Source organism: Vicia villosa, linkage group LG6 (genome assembly GCF_029867415.1).
Source record: "Vicia villosa cultivar HV-30 ecotype Madison, WI linkage group LG6, Vvil1.0, whole genome shotgun sequence".
Classification (NCBI taxonomy): Eukaryota; Viridiplantae; Streptophyta; class Magnoliopsida; order Fabales; family Fabaceae; genus Vicia; species Vicia villosa.
In genome coordinates, this window is record NC_081185.1 from 112,919,931 (window position 1) to 112,941,705 (window position 21,775).

Genomic DNA, 21,775 nt, shown 5'->3' on the forward strand with positions numbered 1-21,775 from the left:
AAAGAAAAGATTGAATAATTATTTTTACTAATTTAAAGTTTTATGTATAGAATTAAAGTACCAAAATTAAAAGAATTAGTAATTGGCAAACATAAATATAATTAAATACAATTTTTTTTTTTTTTAAAGAACACTTAATCTAATATTGGAAATTAATCAATTAATTTTATTAGGCAATTATGTAATCAATTAATTTTAATCTAATCTTGGTAATTATATAATTTTAATTAATACAATTTATTCACCTTGATTTTTGTTTTCTGTACTTCCGAAATATTCCAGGGGAGGTGAATTCGGAAGTGAATCTCCGAATTCACCTTTTTATTGGAAAAAAATGGTGTTTTCGGAAATACATCTCCGAAACACCTTTTTTTTTCATAAAAATAAAGTGTTTTCGGAAGTGAACTTTCGAAATCAATCTTTTTTCAAAAAAAAGTAGTTTCGGAAATGCATTTCCGAAATATAGGAGTATTTTGGGATTTTCGCTGGAGGTGACCAAGAAGGTTGGGAGGTTGATAAAGAAATTTCCTTGATTTGAAAAGGTATTGATTTCCCATTGTCTAGTATAAAGCAAATGAAGCTCACAAGGCATATTCATGCTTATTATAAACGTTTAGAAATCTTCAAAATTTATTAGTAACAGATTGAATTCTGTTTTTAATCATTTCTGTGTCAAAGCTTCATGGATCATAAATAAATCAAACAAATTTAACTGCAAGCTCCAATTATAGTTATACATGAGAGCAAGTATCAGTAGAGCTGTCAAATGCACCGGCCCGTCCCAGCCCACTTCGGTCCGGTGGGTTAATAGGTTTAAATGGACTAGTCCGGCCCGACCCGATTGTTTAATGGACTACATAAAGTGAGCCCGGCTCATTTCACAAAGGCCCGTGCGGGCCGATATGCCAGCCCGACCCGTATTTCAGTATTATAGTTTTAATTTTATAAAAAAGATACAATGGATAAATGCAACATAATATAAGTAGAGAGTCATCATAAACGTATATAAGTGATGTTTAAAATATTTATCCATAAATATATATATGAATACCACAAAAATGTCCATGTAAAAGTACAAAGTAACTTAATATTATTACCAATACTTATCAAATTTTCTCTTCATCTCACAACCATTTCATTGATCACATCATCTTAAAAATATATCTTCATCCTCTATAACTTTTCTTTATCACTTGAAAACACATTTATGCAATCATATCTTATCTCAATCTTTTTTCCCCAAAATTTATCGAAATCTTTTTTAATAGGCCGGCCCGAAGCCAGCTTGGCCCGGCCCAGCCCAGTCTATGAAAAGCATAGGCCCGATGGACTGGCCCAAAAAGACAGGGTGGTGTTTTTTTAAGGTATTTTGTAGCCCAACCCACGCTTAATTATTGGGCTTATAAGCCGGCCCGATGGGGCGTGCCCATTTTGACAGCTCTAAGTATCAAGTACATTCCAAGCTAAACATTTATCTTTTATTGACATTGTCTGAACTGCAATGTCTTCCAATTTGGTTAAGCCTACTTGATAATGCAGATCAAGTCAGTTTTAGCTTGATTTTTATTGAATATGCTTGGATGCTATTTTATAAAAAAAATTGTTGGATTGAATTTTAGATTGATTTTTCAAAACCGAACCGAATCGCATATATATATATATATATATATATATATATATATATATATATATATATATATATATATATATATATATATATACATATAGGGAGCGTATCCGGTGAGAACTGATATCTATTGTGAGAAACGAGAACTATCCATATCAATCGTTAGATTTAATTGACGTCTAAGATTAAAAAATTCCATATCAAGAACAACATACTAGATTATTTTCTACTAAGCTTAATATTTAAATATTCTATAAAAAGAAATTCTTACCATAAATATTTTATTTTTTAATTAAATCATTATTACATTATTTTATAAACATAGTTAATATTTAATTAGAATATTATAAGTACAAAATATATCTCCAACGTATTCACTATATTTATTTAAATTTAAAATTTCTAAACTTTAAATATTTTTCAAAATTAAAGAAAATTCAAAAATAAAAAATAAAAAAATATTATTATTATTTTTTATATTTTTTTTAAACGGCCAAAATTATATTAATTTAAAATAGTTAGAAGCATAAATTATTTACTACTCTTTCTAATAAGAACTTTTTTTTTATATAAAATTATATCATTTGATTTTATTTAAAAATTTTAACTTTGAGAAAATTAATTTAAGTAAAAAACTATTTTCTCGTTATATTTTGAATTTTATATATCGAAGTATATATTTCCACAATTTATTTTGTTGATTAAATTTCTCTAAAATTACTTTTGAAATCAAAAAGGACTCTCAATATTTTAATTACAATTTAATCATCACAATTAATATTACTAATAAAAATTTTTACACTAATTAAATATCTCATTCCTTTAATTAACAGTAACTTAAAAAATATTGATTTTTTAAACAATTGGTAATTGGTATTCGGTGAAGTTAGCGTTTTTATGTATCAATTTGAGTCAGTTTGACCCATTGTTAATTAAAAAACAAATATTTGTTTTCCTTAGAAAATTAAATTATTTTATTGTTTTTAATTTTTGATAATTTTAGGAATGAACTACGTAATTAGTATTAAATTTTTTACTTAGTAATATTTAATATATTGATATTAAAATATTGTATGTCATGTTTGGCTTTAAATATCAATATAATATTGTTTTTTAATTAACAATGGGTCAAACTGACTCAAATTGATACATAAAAACGCTAACTTCACCGAATACCAATTACCAATTGTTTAAAAAATCAATATTTTTTAAGTTACTGTTAATTAAAGGAATGAGATATTTAATTAGTGTAAAAATTTTTATTAGTAATATTAATTGTGATGATTAAATTGTAATTAAAATATTGAGAGTCCTTTTTGATTTCAAAAGTAATTTTAGAGAAATTTAATCAACAAAATAAATTGTGGAAATATATACTTCGATATATAAAATTCAAAATATAACGAGAAAATAGTTTTTTACTTAAATTAATTTTCTCAAAGTTAAAATTTTTAAATAAAATCAAATGATATAATTTTATATAAAAAAAAAGTTCTTATTAGAAAGAGTAGTAAATAATTTATGCTTCTAACTATTTTAAATTAATATAATTTTGGCCGTTTAAAAAAAATATAAAAAATAATAATAATATTTTTTTATTTTTTATTTTTGAATTTTCTTTAATTTTGAAAAATATTTAAAGTTTAGAAATTTTAAATTTAAATAAATATAGTGAATACGTTGGAGATATATTTTGTACTTATAATATTCTAATTAAATATTAACTATGTTTATAAAATAATGTAATAATGATTTAATTAAAAAATAAAATATTTATGGTAAGAATTTCTTTTTATAGAATATTTAAATATTAAGCTTAGTAGAAAATAATCTAGTATGTTGTTCTTGATATGGAATTTTTTAATCTTAGACGTCAATTAAATCTAACGATTGATATGGATAGTTCTCGTTTCTCACAATAGATATCAGTTCTCACCGGATACGCTCCCTATATATATATATATATATATATATATATATATATATATATATATATATATATATATATATATATATATATATATATATATATATATATATATATATATATATATATATATATATATATATATATATATATATATACACTTATTTATTTTTTATTAATATGATTTATTGTGTAAATTTATTATTCGATGATACTTATTTTCTAATACTATTTATTAGATCAGATTATTTTTTTTTCTTTATTTGTTTCAATAATAATCGATCATTCTTATTTTGTAATATTAATTTTTAATATATTATATGTATTATATTAAATCATATCACTAATAATTGTTTGAGTTTTGAGAGTGTGTTCATCTCAAGTTCTCAAATTTGAAATTTGCTAGGAACAAATTGCTTATAAAAAAACTATTACTGGGAATTTATAGCATTTTTATAATTTTAATAAAGTATATATTTTGTAACATGAATTTCCAAAAACCGATTCAGTTTAACCGCATGAAATTGAATCAGATCGAATTGATTTTTTAAATCAATCATCCAAAACGAAACTGAACCGCACATAAAATTATCTTTAGATCAAATGAATTTTTTTACCCCTAAACCGATCCAAACCGCACAGCAAATCAATTATTTTCGAATTACATGAGTTGGATCAATTTTTACTTGTATTTAAACTGATCGAATAAATATCAAATTGATTCAGTTTTAATTCGCGGATCAAATCACATTCATCCTCTAATCATATTTCATACCTATAAAATACTTGATTTCTCAAACAATGATATTAAGCCGCCTTAGTCACATCTATTGAAAATACTTTTATCTTTTAGGCGATGATATTAAATCATGTCATTTCAGTCACCAAACTATAATTCAATCTCAATAAATATAAATAATCGTGTGTTAGAGGTTAACTTAAACCCAAAGAAGGTGAGGGTCCAAATCCCTCTCCCAACTCTAACATAACATTGGTATATATTTCTCTATCAAGACAACAAAAGGAGACATGATTTTCAACTTAGATTTAGTTCTGATTTTGAAACATGGCCTACCTTGTGAAATGTCATTTTGTAATGGGTTCGACATTGTTTGTCCATTTGGGAAAAAAAGAAAGATATAGGTAAAGGGGGATTAACCTCACCATTACACTCAACAAGAGGGACCAATTTGTAAACAGTGTTTTACAAAGACAAAGGAATCTAAAAGCAGAGGGAAAATATGGACCATTTGTGACGGGAATTTCACCAAAAACCGTAGCTAATTTTGTCCAATATGCCTCGTGTTTTCCTTCATGTGTTTATCTTTTTGACTATCACATGGCTTCTGTTTCTATAACTATATATATAACAAAAATCACATGGCCTTTTAAGAAATACTAGTAATATTTTAACATAAAAATTGACATTAAATTATATAATAAATTAATCACTTTAAAACACTAATAATAGTTTCAAGGCTTAAATAATGATTTCGTCCCTGTAAGTTAGCGTGTTTCTGGTTTTAGTCCCTGAATCTTTTTTTTTTCGTTCCAAGTCCTCATATGTTCAATTCGCTTTGGCGTTAGTCCCTGCTGTTAGTGAAACGTTAAAAAAAACTTATGTGGTAGGCGTTGGTGACTTGGCATACTCCTTAAACAATTTTTTATTATTTTTTTTGTAACACACGTGGATATTAGTTTTATACTTTCATTCATCATATGGTACATGGACCATTTCTAAAATACATATATGTTACAGGGACTGAACTAAATAAAATAAACAGTGTCATCTTCCTCTTCTCCTTCTCCAACTTAATCTTCATCACCATTTGTGACAAGCTGCAAACAACTGGGTTCAACACCATTTGTGACAAGCAACAAAGAACCCCCATGACCCAACCAACAACAACTTCAACAATGTCACCTTCATCTTCTCCTTCTCCAACTTAATCTTCATCTTTTCCTTTTTGCCAATCTCAAAGAACCCCCATGACCCAACCAACAACAACTTCAACGGTGTTACCTTCATCTTCTCATTCTCCAACTTAATCTTCAATTTTTCCTTTTTGCCAATCTCAAAGAACCCCCATGACCCAACCATACATTAACCCTACATTTTGACACTTCCAAAACCTCCTTTTAGGGTTATCAATGGAGTTTGACATAAATATTTTCATGCTTCTATTGCAACCACAAACCGGTGCTTCAACGTGATGAGATTTAGCAGACGAATTAGAAGCCATGGCAGAAGGGAATGAAAAGGTGCAGCGAAGAAGATGAGGGATTTTGGAGTTAATGACCTTGAAGGAGAAGAAGAACAAATTTTATTTTTTTTCATTTGGTCCCTATTTAGTATATTGCAAAGAGAAGATGTCCACATGTGTAATGAAAAAAATATATAAAATGAAACAACGTTAGCCATGTCAGCAACGTTTGCCACCTAATCCTTTTTTTTTAACGCTCCATTCACATGAGGGACTGAAGCCAAAGCGAATTGAACATATGGGGACTTGGAACGAAAAAAAAAGATTCAGGGACTAAAATAAAAAACACGCTAACTTACAGGGACGAAATTATTATTTAAGCCTAGTTTCAATATTAACTTCTTGTTGAGATGCATGTTATAGAAATTGTTTGAATGTGGAACACAGATAGATTTCGATAGCGTTATAGAATTGGAAGCGTAGCTTTCCGGTTGACTCAAAGAACAAGGCCGGCGTTCTGCAATACCTTCTAGGATGAGGGTGATGCATGCACACATGTCACATACCTTCTAGAATATTGTCACCACAAAAACAAAATTGTCGAGTCCAATAAAGACAGCAAAATTGTTCTTGTTTGTTGTCAAATAACGTGTTTTATTTTTATCGATCTAGCTTTTATTATATTTTAAAACACTGATAAATTTTTTTAAATAAAAGTTTAGTTGAAAAGTAGTCCACTAAAATATGTCTCTACTAATGATAAGAGGTGAAGAGCCCCACGTTAAACAATCATTTAAGATTCCATAGCAGTTAATACTTTTATAATAAAAAAGAAGAAGCATACTCTTTATAGAAATGGAACAAAAATTACTGTTATTAAGAGTTCATTAACTATCATTAAATCATAGACTTTGTAAATAACCAAAACACTGACTCTGGCTATTATTATAAATAAATATTTTTTTAAAATTTATTATTTAATGTATTTAGTTTTTATAGACTAAATATATTCATTATTCAATAAATTTTAAAAAAAAATATTTATTTATAATTCAGGTTGGAGGGAGTACCAATCAAAACTTTGCGTAGAAGAAAATTCAGCTTACATGTCCGATAAAACTCATTTTTTCTCAATCATTCAGTGTCCACCAAAACCTTCTTTTCTTTGTAAGAGTAAAAAAACTAACAAAGGACCCTAAAATACAATAAAGCTAAATTATCCTAACCTTAATTTCTCTCTTTTTATCCATACACTGACATTTATATACAAATTCACCACCCAAAAAGAAAAAAACTCCTATAAAAATATAAGGAGAAAAAAAATCAAAAAAAAAAAAAAAAATCAAAGTGAAGCAATGTAGTGATCGTCATCATGTTGAGAAAAAAGAGAAACATCATCATCTACACATTCAGATTCACAAGCCTTCCATAACCGTTGATTATAATCTTCCATTTTATCACAAGGTACAAAGTGGGTCCTACAAAGCGGACACGTCTTCTGATCATGATCAATCCAACGGTCCACACACGTCCGGTGAAAAATATGTTTACAATTTGTCATACACCTGATCTCTTCCTCGCCGGAAAATTCATCCAGACACACCGCACACTCTACTGTTTTCGAATCTCCGGCGAGTTCACGGAAGCTGACGACAGGGAGGAAATCGCGGATGAGGATTGCGGAGAGGGTAGGACGGTGGGAGTTTGATTCTGTTACGGTGGCGGTAGAGAAATCGGTATCGAGCAGGTCGGAGAGGTGGAGGAGAGAGAGGAAGGAGGTGACTAGGGATCTTAGGAAGGCGAGGAGAGAGAGAATGTAAAGGAAGAAATTGGGAACGGAGAGTTCAGGGTAGCCTATGGGGAATCCCATTTTTCTGATTTCCTTTGAATTTTAGAGAGAGAAAATGAAGTGAGAGAAGAACAATGGAGAGTTTCTACGCGTAAGATGATGAGGTGGTGGGGTATTTATATTGGTGATGTAAGGTATTGATAAAGTTACTGTGATGTGGGTAATGGAGAAAAACCAATTAGATATATGTGGGGGTTAAGTGGACGGTGAAATGAAAAAAAAATACAGTACTATGTGGAAAAGTAAACCACTTCTTTAGTCAATGGTGTGTTTTTAAAGGTTTGAAAATAGGTTTTTGAGAATGTGACACTGAAAGGAGAGTGGATCCTCTCCTTCAAATTTGTCTACTTTCCTCTCCTTCTATAAATTTCAGCCACTAGATTAATCCAACAACTCACCTTTAAGAGTAAAATAATATATAAATAATCCAAAAGAACACCACACTCTCCTATCTCTCATAAGTTTCGGCGGGAACCTACTTCATCACCACCGCCAGTTTCTTCTTCATCTAAAAAATTGGTGCTTGTTGCAGTCATATATTCCATGTTTACCAAAATCTTCACTCATATCTTTTAATTTATCACTGTAAGTTTTATGAAAACTTTCATTTGACATGGTTTGTTATTAATAACATTTCATCATATAATTTAGTGACTTTTTAAATATATTGTGTCAAAATGTGTTTTTTCAGTTTTAACTTTTTCCCCCTAAAAATGTAGGATTATTGATACAAAATGCAAGAAGATTGGAAGCCAAAAGTAGGCATGGTTTTTGATAACATGAATGATGCTTGGAAATTTTGGATTGATTATGGTGGGAGAGTAGGGTTTGGAGTGAGAAAACAATACATACATAAAAGTAGAGACGGTTCAAGTACTTCTTGCAGGTTTGTTTGTTGCAAAGAAGGTTTACGAAAACCAGACAAACGAGATTATAAAACAATCAAGCCAAGAGCTGAGACTAGAACAAACTGTCAAGCAAGGATAGGACTTAAAAACACGGGTGAAGTTTGGATAGTGCGTGATTTTGTGGAGGAACACAACCATATTTTCCACTTGAAAGAAACAACGCATATGTTGTCATCTCAACGAAAAGTTTCAGAAATTCAATGTCAACAAATTGAATTAGCAGATGATGCTGGTCTTCAACAAAGAAATTCATTTGATTTGATGAGTAAGGAAGTGGGAGGTAGAACCAACTTGGGATTTACACGTCTTGATCAAAAGAATCACCTCCGAAATAGAAGGCAAAGAAGTTTGGTACATGGGGAAGCCGGCTATCTGTTACAATACTTTCAGAAGATGTCGATTGAAAATCCATCTTTCTATCATGCTTATCAAATGGATATGGAAGATCAAATTACTAATGTCTTTTGGGCATATGCAAGAATGCTCATTGATTACGGATATTTTGGTGACGTAATTTCTCTTGATTCAACATATTGTACAAATAGTTCTCGTAGACCACTAGCGGTGTTTTCGGGTTTTAACCACCATCGAAAAGCGGTTATCTTTGGGGCTGCCCTATTGTATGATGAAACAACAGAGTCATATAACTGGCTCTTTGAAACATTTTTAGAGGCACACAAGCAAAAGAAGCCTCAAACCGTTTTTACTGATCAAGATCATGCAATGGCAAAAGCACTTATTGAAGTTATCCCTGATACATATCATGGCCTATGTACGTGGCACTTGATGCAAAATGGTATCAAACATTTAGGCAATTTAATGAAAGGTGGATCTCATTTTCTTAGTGACTTTAAAAAGTGCATGTATGAATATAACGATGAAAAACAATTCGAAGAATGTTGGAGAAACCTCCTTATAAACTACAAGGTTGAGGAAAATACTTGGTTGAGAAGAGTTTACAATGTGAAAGAGAAATGGGCTTCTTGTTACATGAATAAGGCTTTTACATTAGGAATGCGAAGCACCCAACTTAGTGAAAGTGTGAATGCAAATATTAAAAGCATTATGAATGTGAATTTGGATATTATCAAGTTTTTTAAGTGTTTTGAGGATGTTATTGAAGAAAAAAGATATAATGAATCAAAGTGTGAATACGAGGCACGTCAAAAGATACCAAGACTCCGAAACTCATTTTCTGATGTATTACGACAAATGTCTGAGCTTTATACTCCCGCTATTTTTGATCTATTCCAAAATGAATATGAGTTGTTTGAAGCATGTTCTATCAAGAGTTTCAACATACAAACATCAAAGATTGATTGTGTTATTTCCATGGCAAGAGATTTTGGAGAGTGGCAAGTGTTCTTTGATATTGATAAGAACTCAATTAATTGCTCTTGTCGCAAGTTTGAGAGCTTTGGCATACTATGTTGTCATTGCTTAAGAGTATTTATTCATATAGGTGTGAAATCGGTGCCTGATGTAACACTCCATTTATTTTCATAATTTAGTTTAATTAAATTAATTGAATTATGAGGAATTAAGCAATTGGGCTTGAGTTGTGGTTAGTAAGGGAGGGGGTGCATTGGTAGGCCCTATTACTAATTAAAATAATTTTATTTTATTCTTAATAAAATAGAAGGAGTGGTAGAATAGAGAAGGTTACAGTATTGGGAAAAGAAGTTTGAACGTGAAAAGAGAAGAGGAACGGAGAAGTGCGACCGAGGAAGAACGAAGAATCAACCTTCAGGTAAGGGGGGACTCTTCCGTTTATCTTCTATTATGGGATTATAGATAATATGATAGAATTGATCGTGTTATCCGTACCAATTGGGTTGTGCTTAGGTTGTAGAAATGTTAGGTTTTGGGAGGATTTACACGTAATGAATATGCTGATTCGTGTAATGATGTTATTTGGATGGTTTAAATGTATTATAATGTGCTATAATATGTGTTTGTTGTACTGTATGCGAAATCTGATTGGAATGGGTTGAATTGGTAATGATTTGGTGAAGGAAGGGTAAAATCGCAGGCTATTTTCTGCTATTCGGAGCGCTGGGATTCGCCAGTTCGCGCCGCGTCCAGGAGTTGGCGCCGCGAACAGCTTGGCAAAAGGCCAGGAAGCTTTGTTGCGCTCAGTACGCGCCGCGAGCATATGACCGCGCCGCGAGGGCGTAGTTTTTATTCGTTCCGCGCCGCGAACCTTTGTTTGCGCCGCGAAGGCGTAGTTCCTATTCGTTCCGCGCCGCGAACCGTGTGTGGCGCCGCGTGCTGTTAGTTGTTGCGACTGTCCATTTGAAAAGTTTTAAAGAGGTGTAACTTTTAAACCGTAAACCGGATTTTGGTGCCGTTTCGAGTACAGTGAAGCTAATCAGATAATTTATATAATCAAATGGTGTTTTGAGTTGTGGCTCGAACTATTTTTAAAAACACCGAGCTTAATTGTTTGTGGTAGGATATGTTTATAGGTACACTAATGAATGTTTACCTGTATAATGTTGTGGTTGTAACTGGTGTCTATTGTACATGTATTGTTGGTATAAATATGTGTCTTATTGATGATTATGACATTAATTGATGTATGTGGGTGATGAGCATGTTATGGTTGATGCATGCATTCATAATCATTATGTGGCTGGTCCTTGACGATGGTGGATCAGTGGTAGCTAATTCCCATTGTGAGGAATTAGTGAGTGGGTGTTACCGTATCCTTGATGATGGTGGATCGGTGAGTTGGGTTATATCCCAGATTTTGGTACCACATGCATGTAGTTGCATTGCATTAGGTTGTTTGTGATATTATAACATGAATGGAAGGTTGTCCAATGTTATAATATGTGCTGTTGATTGTTGGTTTACTGATTGTATGGTTTGAATCTGATCATAACTGTGATTGGGTGTATGGCATGTGAAATGATATTTTATTATTTATATCTTATAACATTAGTTAAATGTGAATGAGACTCACCCTTACTGTTGTTATTTTTCAGATTGAGGAGTAGCTCTCGTACTTGGTGAGGATTAGCTCGTCAAGTAGTTCGTTAGAGTCAGTTGGGTCCGTGTCATGCTCTGGTCGTGTAACACTGGGGGCGTCGTTTAGAATTATTTGTTGAACTTTTTATTTTGGATGGATTTGTATGTTGATGCTTTAAGTCTGTGACTTGGCTGTTTGTTATTCAGATGTTAAAGATAATTCCGCTGTGTTAACATGATGAATCTGAATAAATTTGGTTGACGTTCTCCTTTATGGCATGACATGAGTATTATTGTTTGAATTAATTGGAAGTTGTAATGCCCTTTTTCATGTTAACTCTGATTATTTTCTATTATTATGCGGGGTATTAGAAGGGTGTTACAATAGTGGTATCAGAGCATTGTCGGTCGTTTGAGTCAGAGTCTTAGTGTCGGTTAATCCCTCGTATGCGATTAGTGTAAGGTTGACACTGTCGATACTTCTTGTTCTAATAGATATTGTTTGATATTTAGCAGAACAATGGCTGGAAGAGGAGGAAGAAACGATGATGCTATCGCTGAGGCTCTGGGCATGATTGCTGGTGTGCTGGGAGGGAATGCCAATGGAGCTGGAATTGGTGCTGACAGGCAGCTGAATAGTTTTCAGAGGAACAACCCTCCGTTGTTCAAAGGCACTCACGATCCCGAAGGCGCCCAGAAGTGGCTGAAAGAGATTGAAAGGATCTTTCGGGTGATTGATTGTGACGAAAATCTGAAGGTGAGATATGGGACTCACATGCTGTCTGAAGAAGCTGATGATTGGTGGATGGCTAGTAGGGACGAACTGCAAGCTGCAGGTGTTGCAATCACTTGGGCTGTGTTCAAGAGAGAATTCTTGCGGAGGTACTTTCCTGAGGATGTTAGAGGCAGGAAAGAGATTGAATTTTTGGAGCTGACACAAGGTAACATGACTGTGCCAGAGTATGCGTCCAAGTTTGTGGAGCTAGCAAAGTATTATGTCCACTACAATAATGATGAGGCTAGTGAATTCTCGAAGTGTGTTAAGTTTGAGAATGGTCTCCGCGATGAGATTAAACAGGGTATCAGATACCAGAGGATTCGCAGGTTTGTCGATTTGGTTGACTGCAGCCGAATCTTTGAAGAGGACAATATTAAACTGAAGTCGTCGCACTCTCGCGAGTTAGTCGACAGGAAAGGGAAAAAGCATATGGATCGTGGTAAGCCTTATGGTAAGGGTAACCAGAAAGCTGGAGGCTGGAAGAAGCCTAGTGGGGGAGACTCTAGTGCCCCTATTAAGTGCTTCAAGTGTGGAGAACCTGGACATCGCATTCACGAATGCAAAAGTGAGGAAAAGAAGTGCTATAGATGTGGAAAGGCAGGTCACATTGCTATTGAGTGCAAAGGGAACACTGTAACTTGTTTCAACTGCGGGGAAGAAGGTCATATCAGTCCTAAGTGTCCTAAGCCGAGGAAGAATCAAGCTGGTGGTAAGGTGTTCGCCTTATCTGGTTCAGAGACTACTCCAGAGGATCGGTTGATTAAAGGTACGTGTTTTATCCATGGCACTCCTTTAATTGCAATAATAGATACTGGGGCAACTCACTCGTTTATTTCATTGGATTGTGCTAAACGACTGAATTTGGAAATATCTGAGATTAATGGAAGTATGGTCATTGACACTCCTGCGTCGGGTTCAGTGACTACTTCGTTCGCTTGTTTGAACTGTCCAATTGATATTTTTGGTAGAGAGTTCGGAATGGACTTAGTGTGCCTTCCATTGGAACAACTTGATGTTATCTTGGGTATGAATTGGTTGCAATTTAATCGGGTTCATATCAATTGTTTCACGAAGACGGTTATTTTTCCTGAAGATGTCAGTGTTGAGGATTTAGCGATGACGGCTAGACAAGTGGATGAAGCAATGAAGGACGGGGCTGTCGTGTTCATGTTGATTGCATCCATGGAAGTGAAAAAGAAAGCGGTGAGTAGTGACTTACCGGTAGTATGTGAATTTCCAGAAGTCTTTCCAGAAGATGTAAGAGAATTGCCGCCAGAGAGGGAGGTAGAATTTGCTATTGAACTAATTCCTGGAACTAATCCTGTGTCGATGGCACCTTATCGTATGTCGGCATCGGAATTGAATGAGTTGAAGAATCAATTGGAAGATTTACTTGAGAAGAAATTTATTCGTCCTAGTGTCTCACCGTGGGGTGCACCGGTGTTACTAGTGAAGAAGAAAGAAGGTACAATGAGGTTGTGTGTGGATTACAGACAACTCAACAAGGTTACTATCAAGAATCGGTATCCCTTGCCGAGGATTGACGACTTGATGGATCAACTAGTTGGAGCATGTGTGTTCAGCAAAATTGACTTGAGGTCGGGATATCATCAGATTCGGGTGAAGACGGACGATATTCAGAAAACAGCATTTAGAACGAGGTATGGTCATTACGAATATACAGTGATGCCATTTGGAGTAACCAATGCGCCGGGGGTTTTCATGGAGTATATGAATAGGATCTTCCATCCTTATCTGGATCAGTTCGTAGTAGTATTTATTGATGATATTTTAATATATTCTAAGAATGAAAAAGAGCATGCGGATCATCTTAGAGTGGTATTGGAACTATTGAAGGAAAAGAAACTTTTTGCAAAACTGTCAAAGTGTGAGTTCTGGTTAAACGAAGTGAGCTTTCTTGGGCATGTAATTTCCAAGGATGGTATTGCCGTTGACCCAACGAAAGTAGAAGCAGTGTCTCAGTGGGAAGCTCCGAGGTCAGTTTCCGAAATCCGTAGTTTCCTTGGTCTGGCGGGTTACTATAGAAAGTCCATTGAAGGTTTTTCAAAGTTAGCATTACCGTTAACTAAGTTGACTAGGAAGGGTCAAGCGTTTGTTTGGGATTCGAAATGTGAAGAAGGATTCCAAGAGTTGAAGAAGAGGTTGACTAGTGCGCCGATCTTAATTTTGCCGAATCCGGCGGAATCTTTTGTTGTTTATTGTGATGCTTCGTTGTCAGGATTAGGAGGTGTACTGATGCAGAATCAACAGGTAGTTGCTTATGCGTCGAGACAACTCAAGGTGCATGAGAGAAACTATCCGACTCATGACTTAGAGTTGGCAGCAGTGGTATTTGTGTTGAAGTTGTGGAGGCATTACCTATATGGTTCAAGGTTTGAAGTATTTAGTGATCACAAGAGTTTGAAGTACCTCTTTGACCAAAAAGAGTTGAATATGAGACAAAGAAGATGGTTAGAATTTCTCAAGGATTATGATTTTGAACTGAATTATCATCCGGGTAAAGCAAATGTTGTTGCCGATGCATTGAGTAGGAAGTCCTTGCATATGTCTATGCTTATGGTGAGAGAATTGGATTTAATTGAGCAATTCCGAGATTTGAGTTTAGTATGTGAAGACACTCCTACCAGTGTTAAATTGGGTATGCTGAAGCTGACTAGTAGTATTCTTGAGGAAATCCGAGAAGGTCAGAAGACTGATGTAGAGTTGGTTGATAAGTTGACTCTGATTAATCAAGATAAAGGAGGTGAATTCAGAATCGACGAGAATGGTATAATGAGGTTTGGTAATCGTGTTTGTGTTCCTGATGTTGCCGAATTGAGGAAGAGTATTCTTGAAGAAGGACATCGTAGCGGATTGAGTATTCATCCTGGTGCTACCAAGATGTATCATGACTTAAAGAAGCTGTTTTGGTGGCCTGGAATGAAAAAGGAAATAGCTGAATTTGTCTATGCTTGTCTGACTTGCCAGAAGTCGAAGATTGAGCATCAGAAACCGTATGGAGCTATGCAACCGTTATTTATTCCAGAATGGAAGTGGGATAGTATATCTATGGATTTTGTTTCAGGTTTGCCGAGGACGGTGAAGAATTGTGAAGCTATTTGGGTTATTGTAGACAGGTTGACAAAGTCTGCTCACTTTATACCAATGAGAATGGATTACCCAATGGAGAAGCTGGCTCAATTGTATATTGACAGGATAGTGAGTTTACATGGTATTCCTTCGAGTATCGTGTCGGATAGAGATCCAAGGTTTACATCCAGATTCTGGGAAGGTTTGCAGAGGGCTTTGGGTACTAAGCTGAGATTGAGTTCTGCTTATCATCCGCAGACGGATGGACAGACGGAAAGAACTATTCAATCACTAGAAGATTTGTTGCGTGCTTGTGTGTTGGAAAGAGGCGGTGTTTGGGATAGTTATCTACCCTTGATCGAATTTACTTACAATAATAGTTTTCACTCGAGCATTGGTATGGCTCCGTTTGAAGCTTTGTATGGTCGGAGGTGTAGAACGCCTTTATGTTGGTATGAATCTGGCGAAAGTGCCGTGATTGGGCCGGAAATTGTTCAGGAGACAACAGAAAGGATCAAGATGATTCAGGAGAAGATGAAGACTTCTCAGAGTCGTCAGAAGAGTTATCATGATAAAAGGAGGAGGACACTTGAATTTCAAGCAGGAGATCATGTGTTCTTGAGGGTGACCCCCACAACTGGTGTTGGTAGAGCACTGAAATCAAGGAAGTTGACTCCGCGATTCATTGGTCCGTTCCAGATTACGGAGAGGGTGGGAGAAGTGGCGTATCGTATTGCGTTGCCACCGACGCTTGCGAATCTGCATGATGTATTCCACGTATCACAGTTGAGGAAATACATTGCTGATCCATCTCATGTGATCCAAGTCGATGATGTACAGGTAAAGGACAATCTGACAGTTGAAACTTTGCCTATGAGGATTGAAGACCGAAGGCTGAAACAATTGCGTGGCAAGGAGATAGCACTGGTCAAAGTAGCTTGGGGAGGACCAGCAGGTGGGAATGTGACTTGGGAATTGGAGAGTCAGATGAAGGATTCCTATCCAGAGTTATTTGCCTAAGGTATGTTTTCGAGGACGAAAACTATTTAGTGGGGGAGAGTTGTAACACTCCATTTATTTTCATAATTTAGTTTAATTAAATTAATTGAATTATGAGGAATTAAGCAATTGGGCTTGAGTTGTGGTTAGTAAGGGAGGGGGTGCATTGGTAGGCCCTATTACTAATTAAAATAATTTTATTTTATTCTTAATAAAATAGAAGGAGTGGTAGAATAGAGAAGGTTACAGTATTGGGAAAAGAAGTTTGAACGTGAAAAGAGAAGAGGAACGGAGAAGTGCGACCGAGGGAGAACGAAGAATCAACCTTCAGGTAAGGGGGGACTCTTCCGTTTATCTTCTATTATGGGATTATAGATAATATGATAGAATTGATCGTGTTATCCGTACCAATTGGGTTGTGCTTAGGTTGTAGAAATGTTAGGTTTTGGGAGGATTTACACGTAATGAATATGCTGATTCGTGTAATGATGTTATTTGGATGGTTTAAATGTATTATAATGTGCTATAATATGTGTTTGTTGTACTGTATGCGAAATCTGATTGGAATGGGTTGAATTGGTAATGATTTGGTGAAGGAAGGGTAAAATCGCAGGCTGTTTTCTGCTATTCGGAGCGCTGGGATTCGCCAGTTCGCGCCGCGTCCAGGAGTTGGCGCCGCGAACAGCTTGGCAAAAGGCCAGGAAGCTTTGTTGCGCTCAGTACGCGCCGCGAGCATATGACCGCGCCGCGAGGGCGTAGTTTTTATTCGTTCCGCGCCGCGAACCTTTGTTTGCGCCGCGAAGGCGTAGTTCCTATTCGTTCCGCGCCGCGAACCGTGTGTGGCGCCGCGTGCTGTTAGTTGTTGCGACTGTCCATTTGAAAAGTTTTAAAGAGGTGTAACTTTTAAACCGTAAACCGGATTTTGGTGCCGTTTCGAGTACAGTGAAGCTAATCAGATAATTTATATAATCAAATGGTGTTTTGAGTTGTGGCTCGAACTATTTTTAAAAACACCGAGCTTAATTGTTTGTGGTAGGATATGTTTATAGGTACACTAATGAATGTTTACCTGTATAATGTTGTGGTTGTAACTGGTGTCTATTGTACATGTATTGTTGGTATAAATATGTGTCTTATTGATGATTATGACATTAATTGATGTATGTGGGTGATGAGCATGTTATGGTTGATGCATGCATTCATAATCATTATGTGGCTGGTCCTTGACGATGGTGGATCAGTGGTAGCTAATTCCCATTGTGAGGAATTAGTGAGTGGGTGTTACCGTATCCTTGATGATGGTGGATCGGTGAGTTGGGTTATATCCCAGATTTTGGTACCACATGCATGTAGTTGCATTGCATTAGGTTGTTTGTGATATTATAACATGAATGGAAGGTTGTCCAATGTTATAATATGTGCTGTTGATTGTTGGTTTACTGATTGTATGGTTTGAATCTGATCATAACTGTGATTGGGTGTATGGCATGTGAAATGATATTTTATTATTTATATCTTATAACATTAGTTAAATGTGAATGAGACTCACCCTTACTGTTGTTATTTTTCAGATTGAGGAGTAGCTCTCGTACTTGGTGAGGATTAGCTCGTCAAGTAGTTCGTTAGAGTCAGTTGGGTCCGTGTCATGCTCTGGTCGTGTAACACTGGGGGCGTCGTTTAGAATTATTTGTTGAACTTTTTATTTTGGATGGATTTGTATGTTGATGCTTTAAGTCTGTGACTTGGCTGTTTGTTATTCAGATGTTAAAGATAATTCCGCTGTGTTAACATGATGAATCTGAATAAATTTGGTTGACGTTCTCCTTTATGGCATGACATGAGTATTATTGTTTGAATTAATTGGAAGTTGTAATGCCCTTTTTCATGTTAACTCTGATTATTTTCTATTATTATGCGGGGTATTAGAAGGGTGTTACACCTGAACCTTATATCTTGAAGAGGTGGACAAAATCAGCAAGAAGCGGTGTTTCACCTAATGTTGAAGATGCTGATGTTAGTCATGATGTGGAGGATGCTGATTTTAGTCATGATGTTGAAGATATTGATTTTTCTCCAAAGCAATGCTACAAGGAAATTTGTCCTCGCCTTATTAGGATTGCCACTGAAGCATGTAGAAGTCCAGAAACATTCACTTTTATTACCAAAGTTGTTGATGAGTTGGATAAGTGCATACTAAAGTTTCAAAATTGTGAAGTAAGTGGTGCACAAGTGAATATGTTTCTTAGCAAAGTTAAAGAGATTGAAAGTAATATTGATAATTCAACACATGTCAATGGCTTCAAAAAAAGACAAGGCGGAAAGGGTTCAAAACGTAAGAAAGGTTGGGTCGAAACTAAACTTACCAATAGGAAGAAAAATGGTGGTCCAAGTACATCTCAGATCAAGGTATTATTTAATTAGTCATTTTTACTATTATAGTTAACTATAAAATTTACATTTTCTAAAGTTTATGTTTCTTGTAGTTCAATACTGAGACATTAAAGATTGTTGAAAGTAGGAAAAGTGAAAATTTAGGTGGTTCGCAAAGACAAACGCAATATGAGGTGGTCGATATGAACGCACATATTTGGCTCAATGATGCATACAACAACATGGTGAGCTAATGGACAGTGGAGTATATTAATACACTATGAAATATTTACTGATAAATGGATTTGATATTTATGCAGAAAAAGAATGAAACTTTAAGTTCATTTGGTGACACAAGTTTTACTAGCTTATTGATGGTATGAGTTAATAACTAAATTAATATCTCTTTCATTACAGGAAAGTCATTTTTTAAATAACTCTGTCTTTCAAAATTATAGGAAAACAATCAAGAATATACAAGTGGAAGAGAAGGAAAAGTGGAAGAGAACTAGTGTTATGGACCTGTTATGTTGATATAAAATTCTGCATATTTTTTGGGTTGTTAATGAAGCATAGTGTATATTTTTGGGGTATGTTGTCAATTAGTGGATCAATATTTCAGACATATTTTTTGGATCTGTTATTTTGCTATAGAATCATTAACAGGAGGGTTGTAATTAGATTATTAACTATTGTAATTATTCTGCAATGTATAAGTAGTTTGGACATGTACATGAACATATTTTGGACCTGTTACCAAGAGTATGAGATTAGTTTATGAACATGTTTGTTGAACCTATTATTTTACTATATATTCAGTAACAGGAGGATTGTAATTAGTTTATGAACTATTGTAATTAATCTGCAATATATCATTAGTTTGGACTTGTTCCTGAACATGTTTTTTGGACCTGTTACCAAGAGTATGACATTAGTTTATGAATCAGTAAATTGAAACAAATTAATGAAACTGCAATATATCAATAGTTTTTGGACTTGCAATATATCAGTAGTTTGAGATCAAAACAATTTTATTTCTTGAAATTGAAACTTATACAATGCATCAGGAAACTCCAGATTCCTTTTACAACCATTGACCTAACTTTTACAAGCAATATTGCCACTAAAAAAATACATACAAAGCTATTTCTCTATAATATTATTCCTTCAACTCCTGTTCCAATTCAGCACTTTTCAGCTTTTGGTTGACCTCATTCGACACTTCCTTCTGAACTTTCCACACAATCAACCCCAAAAGCTGTGCACATCCTTGAAGCATAGTTTCAACAATTTCAGACAAATTCTTTTCAACTTCAAAACCTGGCTTTCTAAGGACTTGAAGTGCAAAAAATGCACAAGAAACACCAAAATACATTGGATACATACCATCACCATCAATATTATCAATCTTTCCATACCCAATTCTATCCAAAACATAAATTTCCTTATCACCCATCACTCACTGCAACATAAAAACAAACAGTTAGATTACAATTCCATTAACAACAACAACAATAAGCCTAACATTGCATAACAACAAAAACACACATGATTCAATAGACAAAAAAGGGTCACAGATCCAAATGATTCATCAATAATTAGAAACAAAATATGCAATCACCCCTCAACACTTCCATCTTTCCTTTAATTTCTTATGTTTCTCTGTAACTATTTTCTGCAACAATTACACCAAAAGGGGTTTCCATCTATAATAATCACAACAAGAGTAAATTGTAGTAAAGTGGTATTCATCTATAATAGATGTAAATCAGTGGAAAATGGTTTTCATTTGTTCTGTTGAAGCATATTCTGGTGTACACGTAACACTGTTCCGGTGAACCATATTCACCTTTTGCTTTCACTCTCATCATCACTGTCGTAACTATAAGGAAAAATAAGAGAATTCGTTTAGGACCCATTTTTGAAAATTTATCCAACAAAAACAGCGATAGAAGAATTTATAAGGAGAAAAAAAAGAGAATGAGAGGTTTGTTTTGTTATGAAGATTTGTATTCACCGTCGCAGGAATTACGACTTTCGTCATCGACGGTTTGAGAGAATGAGAGGTTTGTTTTTTGTTTAGGATCCACTCTCTTCATTTGCTGGCTTTTTTATTTAGGGATTTGGGTATTCCACTTGTTTTTTATTTTTTAGATTTTCTATCATTAGATTGATCTAATGGCTAAGATTTAGTGAAGGAGAGAAATGGAGAAGATTTCTGAAGGAGACGATCCGTATCCCACTGAAAGTGATTAATTTCATATTTGTTTTAAATTTTTAAAAATTGTTTTTATGTATATTTTTTTTCCCATTCACTGGAAACCACTTTTTTTTTAATATCATTTTTTTTAATTTATAAATATTACAAAAAATATAATTTTTGTCCAAACAATAGATAAAATTTAAAAAATTTTGATAATATAATTTGGAAAAGAAATATTTTGATAAGTTACAATAATTATACCCTTAAGAAGAAAAGTGTATGAGTATATGATAAACAAATAGTGAAAAAAATATATTCAACTAAGAGAATTAACAATACTTTAATTCTATAAAAAAAAAAAATTTTGAAGGAGAATTTTATTTTTAAAAAAATACTTCAATTATTATGAATGAATTTTCTTCTTTGATAGAAGTATAATGAATTTTTAATTTTGTTTCTTTTTTTAAATTAGTTGTCTGACTGTTTTAAAAATATTAAGAGAATGATAGTTCATTAAGAATTTTGATGAATTGTTTAATATAGTAGTTATTTTTGCTTAGTGTGAAAGTAGTTATTATTTTTTCTTATATTTTTATTTTGTAATTTTTATTTCACGTGAAAAGTATATTGATGCAGTTTAACTTTTTTTTTGGAAAGCCAAAGTAAATATAACATTAAGACCCCACAAGCATAAGTAATGCTGAGGGGAAAAAGATAATATCATAGTTACACCTTTACAGAAGCTAAAACAACAAACCACCCTTCAAAAAATCAGCACAATCAGCACAATAAACAGAACTATCCCCACACTAAACCAGCTCCAAAAATCCCAGCACCAATAAATAGA

The 21,775-nt window shown here is 34.0% G+C and overlaps 2 protein-coding genes across 2 annotated transcripts; one reads left to right on the forward strand and one right to left on the reverse strand.

Moving 5' to 3' along the window:
* Positions 1-6,797: 6,797 nt before the first annotated feature.
* On the reverse strand, positions 6,798-7,710 carry LOC131612107 (brassinosteroid-responsive RING protein 1-like). Its single transcript, XM_058883926.1, has one exon. It carries the CDS (start codon positions 7,626-7,628, stop codon positions 7,101-7,103), a length of 528 nt encoding a protein of 175 aa, XP_058739909.1. The 5' UTR covers positions 7,629-7,710; the 3' UTR covers positions 6,798-7,100.
* A 631-nt stretch (positions 7,711-8,341) lies between these two features.
* On the forward strand, positions 8,342-19,237 carry LOC131614364 (protein FAR1-RELATED SEQUENCE 5-like). The gene is made up of 5 exons (XM_058885958.1): positions 8,342-9,997; positions 18,285-18,761; positions 18,839-18,970; positions 19,046-19,102; positions 19,184-19,237. The coding sequence occupies exons 1-5, from the start codon at positions 8,342-8,344 to the stop codon at positions 19,235-19,237; spliced, it is 2,376 nt and encodes a 791-aa protein (XP_058741941.1).
* Positions 19,238-21,775: the final 2,538 nt, after the last annotated feature.

Excerpts from the sequence above, each read along its gene's own strand:
- LOC131612107 (XM_058883926.1), bottom strand. The coding sequence starts at position 7,628 with ATGGGATTCCCCATAGGCTACCCTGAACTCTCCGTTCCCAATTTCTTC.
- LOC131614364 (XM_058885958.1), top strand. The coding sequence starts at position 8,342 with ATGCAAGAAGATTGGAAGCCAAAAGTAGGCATGGTTTTTGATAACATG. Across the intron at positions 9,998-18,284 it reads GTGTGAAATCGGTGCCTGAT|GGTGTTACACCTGAACCTTA; the intron begins GTAACACTCCAT and ends GGGTATTAGAAG. Across the intron at positions 19,103-19,183 it reads GTTTTACTAGCTTATTGATG|GAAAACAATCAAGAATATAC; the intron begins GTATGAGTTAAT and ends TCAAAATTATAG.